The sequence below is a fragment of the Drosophila ficusphila genome, unplaced genomic scaffold (genome assembly GCF_018152265.1).
Source record: "Drosophila ficusphila isolate 14025-0441.05 unplaced genomic scaffold, ASM1815226v1 contig_174, whole genome shotgun sequence".
Classification (NCBI taxonomy): domain Eukaryota; kingdom Metazoa; phylum Arthropoda; class Insecta; order Diptera; family Drosophilidae; genus Drosophila; species Drosophila ficusphila.
The window spans coordinates 120,570-133,061 of NW_025064066.1; the positions used below are offsets into that span (position 1 = coordinate 120,570).

Here is a 12,492-nt window from a genome sequence, read left to right on the forward strand (position 1 = left end):
TGCAATCATAAGTAGTTACGGCTGCCCTTCTCCTGGTCTTCTACCATTTGTCATTGCATTACAATCTTGCACTTAATTCTTGTGAAACGCTAACTTCTTCGGAGACTTGTTCGCTTGTAATGGGCCCTTGGTTGATGCTTTGATTGTTGGCTTGGGATTCGTCTGGGGATTTATTTCTTTTTTGGGGCGTTTAATCGCCGGTTACTCGGGGAGTTGTGGGGCTGCATTTCGTCACCTCTGCGAAGAGAGCGAGAGGCTGTTGAAATTTCTAAACTAATCTACTACAGAGCATACTAGAGCCTTTCCACACCAGTTTCCGAGATTTATTTGCACTGTAATTATTCACTTTGCCGTGAAACTTTGCCCATTACAAGTCCCTGCACAGACACGTACTTCCATCCACACGGATGGAGAGGCTCTTCCACTTGGACTTGGACTGGGACTCGGACTCATGTCCAGAGGGGCTATCATGTAGTGCTGACTTGGAAAATATTTCAACTGGCCCCGGCCTGACATTCGCCTGCCGACGGCTATTAGGTGTAGACAGTTTATAATCTTTGTCGTTGTGCATTTTAAGAGCTTTTCTCCCCACTCCATTTTCGCATCCTAACACCCATTCAGAAAGTACGAAGCCAACCAATGAATTGCCTCATTTGCCGCACAATTTTGCTTATTGATGGAATGTAATTAGTCTGTGTCAGCACCCAGCTCTCTCGTTCGGCGAGCGAAATGCCCTAGAGTCCTACCTGGTAACTGATCTCGGACCATCCAGGCCCATTGCTAGCCAACGGTGCATCGCTAATCGAAAAAGGTGGCAAATGTTAGTGGCCATTAGAGTGCCTTCAGAAGCGGTACTTTCCGCAGGGACTCGCCATAATGAAATGCATTCTTTAGTGTTGTTATTATTATTATGATTTGTCTGGCTAAGGAATTGAATGCATTTATAATTCTCGCTGAATTATTAGATACTATTGCACTTGAAATTATCATTGCTACTTTAAAGAATTGGATATTCTTTATAATATAGTATAAGCTTTTCTGCTTTAAATCTGCTTTGCATGGATCATTTTCTCTTTCTATTTCTCAGGCAAACAATTCGAACTGGTTCACGTATTTAACTGGCGATTTATCAACGGAATAATGCCATTTGATGTGGATGCTGAGCCTTGAATTTGCAACCAAGGGAAAAGGTCTATCCATGATGGCACAACAACGGATCCGAGGGCAGACACACTATAATTTAAGCGTGAATATCATTTTTCCATGAACAAGTATCCTGCAGCAATGTATGTGAGAACATTCACAGTAACTGCAATTACCGACCCACCAACCAACCGATCCTCACAACCGAACAGCTCGACTCGATCTGTTGGGTGTGTGTGTGTGTGTGTGTGCGAGAGTCTGGCGGGATCTAAAGAAAATTTATGAAGCCTACCATTATACGATCTTAAGTAGTGGCGGGGAATCCTCCGCCTCGCCAGTCCTGCCTCACGTTTGTCCCTGTGTTTGTGTGTGAATTCAAGGTTAATTTCGTGGCCGCGGCTTTAACTAGCTGCACGCACTGCCCTTCATCTCCCCCTCCCCCTTTTCCCCTCCTCCTTCCCTTTTCCGTTCTCCCCCCTGAAATCCCTGCCGTCCCTCAGCCAAGTCAGACTGTGTCCGTCTGGGCCGAGGTTGATAATTTTGATTGCTGCAAGCCATAAATGATCATAAAAATTATAGCAGCCGATACGAGCCCAACCGAACTCAACTCCTTGCCATCCAAAGGAAAAGGGCAGGCGGAACAAAATTCGTGAAGAAAAGGTTTATAATACAGAGCAAAGATACATTAACTTGAAAGCCATTTTCCACAAAAAGTAAAAGTCCGTTTCGTCACTTTTATTACATAAATATTAATGGGATTCATTGCTCAGCTGACAAGTAAATGACGTGAATTACTATGGAATTGCAATAGATTGTTGTTCGTTGAACCATCAATATATAACCTTACAATAAATTAATCAATTAATTTGCAAGTTAGTGTAGGGAAAGCATGTATAATTTGTTTAATGAATAGATCAGGTATATTTCACAGTGAAATAAAAAGATTACCTGCTTAAAAGCTCATTGTGCTTATAAGGTTTGGGTTTTCGCTAAGCTCTATTATTTTACCAACTTTGGGATTTATGTATAATTATTTTAATTATTTATTTAAAAAGAGAATATAGTATCCAATGTTATTTTGCTTTAAATTTTGAAAATGAGAAATGTAATGACATTTGTTTTTAAAAAACAATTTACACAGTGCTTAGCTTTTAATGTTTATGAAGAATTCTCATTGAGTTAAGCAAAGTGCTTACCCCGATTTGTGATCTCGTTGCCGGCATTGCGATTGTTCTCATCCTGGCCGCCGATGCTGACAGTCTTCGACTTCCTGGGCACCGCCTCGTCGTCCTCCTCCTCCTCGTCGACATCCTCGCCAGTTTCCACGCCGTCATCCTCCTCGTCGTCGGCGAGATTGGTCTGCGTGGTGGTCATCGGCGATCCGCTCGTCTTCGTGGAGCTGGGACTCAGATCCAAAGTGCTCAGCAGATTGCCGGCCGACTGGGAGGACGTGAGCGTGTCCTTGTGATAGGAGCTGTGTCGATTGCCCAACTTCGTGGAGAGCGTTAGATCGCCATTGCTCGACTGGCGCAGACTGCCCACAACCTGGCCGCCCGGCAAGGTGGCACTTCGCTTGTGGCGCCCCTTCGACTTGGGGAAGGCGGCCAGGATGTTTAGCCACCACTGCGACTCCTCCGAACTGGTGCCCTTCACAAAGGTCACGCGCTCCGGGGCGGTTATGGCGATGGAGTTGGGGTGACCCGTCACCTCGACGGCTCCGGTCACTTCCAGCACTTTGGTCATGTCCACGCACGCCTGCGGTATTGTTTCGGGCTATTTGAAAAAGATATATGACATTAAGACCTCATAATAACATTGTTTTTTTTATATTAAGATTTATTTACCTAATCTAACCTTACATTTTTATCTCTTTTCATTTTTTTAGTTGTTTATATCAGTAATATATTATAATGTACATTATTCAACAGTCTTAACTTAAACCAAAAAATACATGGTTTATAATAATGAGTTTGTTTAGAAAGTCCATTATGTATGCGAAGAGTCTGTGGTGATAAATCAATCAAATGGCAATTAGAAACCCACTTTACTTTTCCCACTTCATAAATAAGCTGGCGATTAAACCAAATCAAACTGGTATACGCCGCGTGTCTACTGATAACGAATTTTCGGTGGGTATTTATACGGTTTTAAAAGACCACATAAGAGTATATAATCAGAAATAGTTCAGTCATATCATAAAAAATTTAAGGGGAGGGTAAGGTCAAATCATGCGAAAAAAGCCATGTTTTTGAGATTTTTTTCCTGACGACATAGTTAAAATTTATTTATTCAACCAACGGTATATTAAGGTATGACATTAGAAGAATGTTTTACCAAATTTTTACAAAAAAATATTAAAAAATGTGGCAATGGTAGCAATTGTCCGGACGTGTCGCCAAAAAAAGTTGAATTGCGGTGCCCCTCATAACTCGGTGCTGGATCATCCGAAATCAAAAAATGAAAATTCATTCGTTAGATAATAGTTCGCCCCAGGTAACGCTGTAAAGTTTTTTTGAAAATTGCAATTTTTTAATTTTTTGGAAGATTTTGAAGTGAAAAACACAATTTTTTGGGAAAAAATCGGTAATTTTTTCATTGCAAAATCAAAATTATGAACAAAAAAAAAAAAAACTCGACAGCGTTACCTCGTAAAATATGTACAGAAATAGTATTTAAAATTTCAAAAGGATCGGTGCAGTAGTTTTGAAGTTATTAGGGGCACCGACTTTGAAAATAGCGTGTTCGGCAAAATCGATTCAAAGTATTTTTATACGTGAAAATACGCCCAAATACGGTTGTTTAAAACGCTGTAACTCCGTTAGTTTGACTTTAATTGACTCAAAATTTTTACACAATGTTCTCGACATATTAATCATTCAGAAAAAAAAAAAAAAAAAAATATTAAAAAAAATTTTTAAAACCTTACCCTCCCCTTAAGTGAGCTCTGTTATCATATATTCTTAGACCCCATAGTTTGTTTTTCTCTGCAGAAACTTTTTGTCAAAACAATAATACAGGCCTATAGCTTTGTGATGGTAAATTGTAGCTTTCTAATTAAACAAAATACTTACATAATCATCCACTGAATAGGTCAGCTCGCCATCGTCATAGAGCACAAACCATCTCCTCTGCCAGCGCTGGAAATAAAAAAAAACATTTTGATAAGAAATTAATTACATTACATATGTACAATAAATGTTGAAAATACATATTAGAAAATGGTTAGGATTGAACTTTTGTCACCTTTATATTTATATGGTACTCAAATATTATAACACCCCATTATTTGATCTTCACTTCCCTGCAAGTCGAAGTTTATCGCGATCTCTAGATCTCATCAGTCTAAAACAAATTTGCATTGTCGCTGCAATTTGCAACATGAAAGGCGGGGCAAGAAATTGCGGGGAGGTACAGAACCGGGGGGTAAATAATGTTCAACGCCCCCGACAGAAATCATAATTCCTTTATAATTCGTTCTTTCATATATTTTCTGGCGTTGTCATTCCCATGAAAGGTAACCAAGCCCCAACGCCTTTGCCTTTGCATCGGCACTGATTCGGTGTGGATCTGGATCTGAATCGCTGGATCTGAATCTGGATCTGATTCTGATTGTTATTGTTGGTTGCCAGAATCATAACAAACGTGCAACAGCCACAAGGGTAAAGGACTCAACGTGTGTCTGATATTTATGCAAATTGCTAAAAGTCAAAGCAAATTAAGCTCAACCTTCAGCGAAGATGACGTTGAGTTCTGTTGCCCGAATGCGTTGCAACTTGCTAGTTGCAAGTTGATTTCTTCAGGTGAGAGGAAGAGAGTGTGAGTGGAGAGCTGGGGTGTGTCGAGCGTTTTATTTATAAGGCCTAGAAGAAGGGAACTCGCACACGAATAGTCAAACCGCAGCACCATTTTTCACTTTACGCTCCAGTTCTCAATATGTTTCGTTTTACTCTTTGTACTTCAGTTTTTTTTGCGATCGAATTCATAAATATTGAATCAAATCTATTGAATGTTTGAAGCTGGAAGAATGTAGGGATTAATGAAGTGAGAGGTAACGATGTCTTTCACATCTGATGGACTTTCGTTTCGGTGATTGGAATTTATAGAATAGTGCAGAAAGGTAACAAAGATTGTATAAGTTGGAATTCGTAAGTAAAAAGTAATTTTTTTATTCTTTCTAATATTCTTATCCCATGGTTGAGTTCGAACAGAAAGCAAATACGAAAGAAAACGGTTTGCGGTTTTCCCGCAGACCCCAAAGAAAACTCAAGCGTAAAGGGGAAACCTGATCAGCCCGCGAAAAAGATTCTCTGCACTCAATTACGTCAAACCAGGTTGATTTCCTCCTTTTCGCCGGCGAGAGAGATTGGCAAGAGTCAAATGGGTCAAACAGTGGAATAGTAAATTAGATTATGTTCGCATCGAGATGCAATGGGAACCACGCCCCAAATATTCATGTAGAACGCAACTAGGGATCCCCTTTCTTTCCCCCCTGAAAAACCAACACCTCTCTGCTACTTTTAATTTCCCTAGTGTGGAAGAGGTAAGAAGCTTACAAGCGTCGTTTAGAAGCCCCAGTTTCGTTTCAATAGGCAGACACTCACAGCGGGAAGACAATGCCAGCGGCTTAATTAGCCCGGGGAACGACATCTCAATGCTGGCGAGGCGAGCGTGTACTTATGGGCATAAGTGTACGAGTGTGAGAGCTGGTGTAAATCGGTTTTGACAGGTACGCCGTTGGCGTCATTACCCCCCCAGAGGTTGAATGTCACCGGCGGGATGACTTGGGGGCCAAGCCGATAAGGCGCACACTGCCCACCGTACAGTGCACACAGAGAAAAAGATCTCGTATAATCGTATTTGGTATTCCAAAAATAAGTTTGTTTACTGTGGCTATAAATTCTGAAAAGCTTGCTTGTTGACCAATTATCCGAACGGCACGTTTTCGTTATTTAAAGCCACATAAGTTATTACCAAAACAGAATATCATTTTGCAGTCGCATAAAAAAGCTTCAAAAAACTACCTATAAATATAAAAACAAAACAAATAAATCTATAAAAAGTTTTCGTTGACGTAGGAGAAAAGAAAAACAAACAAATTCCTGATTTTTGTTTATTTACTTATTTGATATATAGTATTTGCCTAGTCCACCCCCATTTGGTTTAAGTTTTCGTTGAGTGTAGCTAATAATAACAAAAATCGACGGGTTTCGCTTGCCCCCAAGCTGTACGAAGATGTTAGGCACGTCTGCTGATAAGGAAAACTGTAGACCAGACTAGGCCAGACCACATTAAATTAACGTCTGGAGGGGCGAACAGTCATACGATGTTGTTTATATTACTTCTGGAACAGTTGCCATGGCAGTAGAGCAACTCGTTCGATTAGTGGGTCAACTCGGAAAATGAGTTATTGATTGTGGGAAAATTTTGAGCTTAAAATCTTTATCAGCGCCCGAATTTTTCCAAGCATGCATTCTCCAAGTGACCAAGCCTGTTAGCAGATAACTCTTAGAACGACACATAAAGATTATCAACAAGAGGAATATGAATAGAAATTAATGAGAATATGAACAGTATAAATAGATTAAAATTTTAATTTTAATTAACCGACCGCAAAAAGCTCCCAGAGATCCCGGCCATATATGTATGTCCCGGTTTCTATTTAGATTCATTGCTGCAAATTAGGTGAACAATATGAATTTTTCACATCAATAAACAGGTTCAAGTTTTTTTATGCAAATTGAAAGCTTATTTCTTCCGCATGCTTATCTCTTTCGTTCCCATCACACGTGCCATTGCCCCCCATTAGACTCCTCCCGCGTCTAATTTAACCCCCTAAGTGCAATGGTAAAAATTTGGTAACTCTAAAAGATAAGATAAGTAATATCTTATGTTGACTTAAGGGGAGCAGTGGGACAGGTGCGCAAAATATTTACTGTTGTTAAATAATACATTTGTTTACAATATAACAGATAAAACTCAACATAAAAAGCCAGTCATGCTTTTTGACATGGATATAATTTTACTAGACGGTTATGAGCAAGTGTTGTTTTCTGCTACTTTATTTTTAAGTTGGCAGATTCATGTTTCTAGTAAATGGAATGCAAAAATATTTGCATAGAATTGGCAATTAATAAGATTTTAGATGTTAACATATTGAAACAGGTTTTGTATCGCATGGATAAATTTGATTACATTTAGCATAATTTTGTATGATTTCTCATTTTAAGAACTTTCTAGAACTTCATCAAAATAAACATTCCGCTCAGTCCCTAGTTAGTTTTTTCGTTTTTATGCTTATCGCTTGGCTGCTGGTCAAACATGGGTTAACTTTTAACTGCCGATGTATTGCAGCACTTGAAACCGCTATTCCAGCTCGGCTACAAAGTGGGCTTGGTCGCCTTTCGCAGTTGCGGACAAGTGAGATTGCTAATGAGCTGCTTTTAGGGGGCGTGTTTTGCTTGCTCTCCCACTTTTCAGATTGATTCTACGCTGCCTCCAAGTGACCCTCCATCCCCCCACTTCCCCTTCATTTCATGGGGCTCCTCCTCTGAGTTACACGTATGCAAATTAAGCCGAAGTTCAATTGCGACCGCAGCAACAACACAGGCTTGGTTCCTTCTAGACTTCTGATAGCTATGCTTGACATTCACAAGGTTAAAGCTCTTACTATTCTGTTGGAGGGGTTACACATCTAAAAAATATGTGTCTTTGTTGCTGATAAATTTAAGAATTAGTGTATAATTTCAAAAACTGTTTTTATGTTAGGGTAAAATTTTAGTAAGTAATAGTTGTGCACAAAATATTCAACTTGTTTTACATTTATTATTATACAGTTAAAACTAAATATTTAAAAAAAAATTTGAGTATATTTCGGTGGTTAAAATTTATTTAGGAAAATAATAACTTCTTAGTGTTTTTACAGTGCACTTTTGGTGCTCTATTTTGTATTGGGCTTTTACCCGGCATTTATTTGCAGATCATTTGCTCGCGTATTTTTTATTGCATTTTACATATTACAAATTATTTGAGCTTCGCTGCCGCTGTCGACGTCGACGTCGACTGCAATCGCCCCCACGGCAGAATAGTATTTAAGTCGCTGTAAAAGCCGAAGACTCCGATTATTGTCTCAGTGCAGTTGTCAGTTGCAGTTCAGCAGACCGGCTAACGGGTACTTGCAATTCTTAAAATTTTCTCAATTGATCAAGTAAGTAAGAAGAAAGGCACCCACTTGCTGGAAAGTGTTGTAAAATATAATTTATATTATTATTTTAAATTCTTATTGGATTTAGAATAAGAATTTTTAAATTGAAGCTTTGTGAGAATTTTAATCTAATCTATCGAAACTTCTGAGCTTAAGTCTCAAACTCATAAATGTTGTAGTGTAAATTTCCTTCTCTAAAATTCCCCCCATTTAAGCGTTTCATTCTGACGCGACATCTTGTTCAGAAATCAAATTGATAATAAAATTTTAATTTGGAGGCCGGAACGCGAACGCAATAATTTTGTTAGGAAAATCACCTGTTAGTTAACTTCTAAATTTAGACGCTTTAACATAACCCGCCCCTGTTAACCGGCGCCGGGCCCTCGTTAGCTACCTCGAAAAACGGAGCGCGTGCAGACTAGCAGTAATTTTCCAAACATCACACATAGTGCGGCATAAATTTCGAAACATACACACAGAATGCTAATCTCGAAAAAGCTTTGCCGGTACAAGATTCCAAACAAAAACAAACCGAAGTGTGCCGAAAAATAAAAATAAACCATAAACTGGGCAGCGCAGTCAGCGTCGACGTCGCAGTCGACGTAGCTGATCGCGTAATGATAGATAACGGCAAAAGCTTCACGTAATCGGAATCGGAGCTTCTAGAGGGAAGATCTTCCTATAAATACGAGGCCGTGGCGAACTGGAAACCAACAACTAACCAAGCCCTCTTGCCATCAAAACAGATCGAAAGAGCCAGCGAAAGGAAGTCATCATGTCGACCACTTTGACCAACAAGAACGTGATTTTCGTTGCCGGTCTGGGCGGAATTGGCCTGGACACCAGCAAGGAGCTGGTCAAGCGGGACCTGAAGGTAACTACCTTAGGGAAACCTCCATTAGATGGTGGTTTAATCCATGCAATCCCTTTCAGAACCTGGTTATCCTGGACCGCATTGACAACCCGGCTGCCATTGCCGAGCTGAAGGCAATCAATCCCAAGGTGACCATCACCTTCTATCCCTATGATGTGACTGTCCCCATTGCCGAGACCAAGAAGCTGCTGAAGACCATCTTCGACAAGCTGAAGACCGTCGACATCCTGATCAACGGAGCTGGCATCCTCGATGATCACCAGATCGAGCGCACCATTGCCGTGAACTACACCGGTTTGGTCAACACCACCACCGCCATCCTGGACTTCTGGGACAAGCGCAAGGGAGGACCAGGTGGCATCATCTGCAACATTGGCTCCGTGACTGGCTTCAATGCCATCTACCAGGTGCCCGTCTACTCCGGCACCAAGGCCGCCGTGGTCAACTTCACCAGCTCCCTGGCGGTAAGTACTTCTAGAGAAGATCTCTGTTTTGAACAGGAAAGTAATGAGTTATTGAAACCCGATTAGAAACTCGCTCCCATTACTGGTGTGACCGCCTACACCGTGAACCCCGGCATCACCCGCACCACCCTGGTGCACAAGTTCAACTCCTGGCTGGATGTTGAGCCCCAGGTGGCCGAGAAGCTCCTGGCCCATCCCACCCAGCCATCGCAGGCCTGTGCCGAGAACTTCGTCAAGGCCATCGAGCTGAACCAGAACGGTGCCATCTGGAAGCTGGACTTGGGAACCCTGGAGCCCATCCAGTGGACCAAGCACTGGGACTCGGGCATCTAAACGTGATAAACGCCCCGAAAGCATAAATAACATTAGTTGATAGGGTTCTGCGAACCACTAGATATTCACGCAAGGCAATAAGGCTGATTCGATGCACACTCACATTCTCCCCCTTATATGATAATGAAAAACTCACCATGAAAAAAAACGGAATAATATATGAAAATTGAGAAATCCAAAATAAGGCTTATCACTTCTCTATTTAATTAAAGTAGATAAATGGGATGGGTGGCTAAGGCGAAGCAGGGCAAGTATTTCAACCAACCAATCAGTTGTGGAACAGAAGTCGTCGAAAGCGGAAAAGAATGTTCGATTTGACGGGGAAGCATGTCTGCTATGTGGCGGACTGCGGAGGAATCGCATTGGAGACCAGCAAGGTTCTCATGACCAAGAACATAGCGGTGAGTGGAAGCTGGATTCTGGGTTCTGGATTCGGAGTTCGGGGTTTCGGCTTTCTGGTTCCACCCAGATCGAACTCAAAACTAGTCCAGCAAGTCGCTGTCGAGACTAATTAAGTTAATGAGTTTTTCATGTTGTTTCGCGCGCTGCAACAATTAAGTTTATGTTTCAGTTTGGCTTAGAATTCGCTTAAGGATTTAGCACTTTCGCTGGTTAGGGAGTTTTTAACAATTATTTGAAAAGAATTCAGGTTAGAGAGCACTTTCAAAGTAAATGCTTTACATTGATATAATGGTAAATTTATTATCTATATTATTTTATTTCTTATCACACAAAGTTTTTATAATCCAATGACGTCCACTTTGAATAACAAGATAAACACCTTACTTTCCGAGTACTTTTATTTCTTATCTTGAAACGCTTAAAAGCAACAACAAGGCGCACTGAAGTATGAATTTTAATCAAAATATTGGTTTCAGATAAACTTTGTATTGGACATCAAAACAAACAGGTTGTTGACCAATAAACAAAGAAGCGAAAAGGGTTCTTCTTTATCTTCTCTTAATCATTTAAAAATAGTAATTTGTTCTAAATTTTGTGTTTTAGAAACTGGCTATTTTACAAAGTGTAGAAAATCCTCAAGCCATCGCTCAACTTCAGTCGATAAAGCCGAGTACGCAGATATTTTTCTGGACTTACGATGTAACCATGGCCAGGGAAGAAATGAAAAAGTACTTCGATGAGGTGATGGTTCAAATGGATTATATCGATGTGCTGATCAATGGAGCAACTTTGTGTGACGAAACCAACATCGATGCCACTATCAACACAAATCTAACTGGAATGATGAACACTGTAGCCACTGTACTGCCACATATGGACAGAAAAATGGGAGGATCTGGCGGACTTATTGTGAATGTTACTTCTGTTATTGGATTGGATCCTTCGCCAGTTTTCTGCGCTTATAGTGCATCTAAATTCGGAGTGATTGGGTTTACCAGAAGTCTAGCGGTGAGTGAAGTATTAATCCCTGTATATCAGATATTAAGATTTGTTTGCTGTATTTGAAGGACCCTCTTTACTATTCCCAAAACGGAGTGGCTGTCATGGCGGTTTGTTGCGGACCTACAAGGGTTTTTGTGGATCGGAAACTTAAAGCCTTTTTGGAGTACGGGCAATCCTTTGCCGATCGCCTTCGCCGAGCCCCCTGCCAGTCGACATCTGTTTGTGGTCAGAACATTGTGAATGCCATCGAGAGATCGGAGAATGGTCAGATATGGATTGCTGATAAGGGTGGACTGGAGCTGGTCAAATTACATTGGTACTGGCATATGGCCGATCAGTTCTTGCACTATATGCAAAGCAACGACGAAGAGGATCAAGATTAATTTCGAATCAAATAAAAACAAAGAGTTTCACCAAAAGTAGGCAAGCCATTTTTATAAAATTATAAATATGGGTCATCTATGGGGTGTGAATTAATAATGACAAATATTAGGGTGCCTAAAAGTATGCAGCTGCTTTAGAGGGGGAACTATTATTAGACGATTTTGTTATGCGGTTGAGGGAACTTTTTGACGAATACGAAATAATTGTTGGAAATTCCAAGCAAGTAAGAAAAATGTTCAAAACAATATTATTCGACATAATTTATTATTTTAGAGTTTACCCTCTTAATTTATCCATCCAAAGATTTAGATTTACTTATGTTTTTCCTTTTGCAACCTTTGATCTAAATTGCAAAAGTAAAAAGTCAAGACCAACCTCTCGAGGCTTTCCGCCATCAATATCCGCAGCATATTCGTGCGCATTTCTAGAGCGACTCTAGAGCATCTCAACTATGCGAATGCAGTCGAAATTTCGCCAGAGCAATGCCGTCCATTGAACTTTGGCACATTTCCAAACGCACAGTCAGCCAGCCGAAGGAAGCCCAATCGGTCGACCGAGAATTGAATGCGAAAACAAACAAATCTGCCGACACATTGCCAAGGAATATAGAAGAGGGGATGGGGGATTGCCCTGGCTATATATGCCGACTATATAGTAGGGTGAACTGTGGGCACGCCGCCTTGGCATAC

At 40.6% G+C, this 12,492-nt stretch overlaps 3 protein-coding genes across 3 annotated transcripts in view; 2 read left to right on the forward strand and 1 right to left on the reverse strand.

Moving 5' to 3' along the window:
* The window catches only part of LOC108090034 (protein outspread), an 85,669-nt gene that overhangs the window by 9,130 nt on the left and 64,047 nt on the right, over positions 1-12,492 (reverse strand). Inside the window, 2 exon segments of the mRNA XM_017188528.2 lie at positions 2,340-2,916; positions 4,215-4,280. Of these exon segments, the coding sequence (XP_017044017.2) occupies positions 2,340-2,916; positions 4,215-4,280 (643 nt within the window).
* LOC108090036 (alcohol dehydrogenase) lies at positions 8,243-10,196 on the forward strand. The gene is made up of 4 exons (XM_017188531.2): positions 8,243-8,347; positions 9,091-9,218; positions 9,278-9,682; positions 9,749-10,196. The coding sequence occupies exons 2-4, from the start codon at positions 9,120-9,122 to the stop codon at positions 10,013-10,015; spliced, it is 771 nt and encodes a 256-aa protein (XP_017044020.1). The 5' UTR covers positions 8,243-8,347; positions 9,091-9,119; the 3' UTR covers positions 10,016-10,196.
* Positions 10,279-11,942, forward strand: LOC108090035 (alcohol dehydrogenase-related 31 kDa protein). The gene is made up of 3 exons (XM_017188530.1): positions 10,279-10,416; positions 11,021-11,425; positions 11,485-11,942. The coding sequence occupies exons 1-3, from the start codon at positions 10,321-10,323 to the stop codon at positions 11,800-11,802; spliced, it is 819 nt and encodes a 272-aa protein (XP_017044019.1). The 5' UTR covers positions 10,279-10,320; the 3' UTR covers positions 11,803-11,942.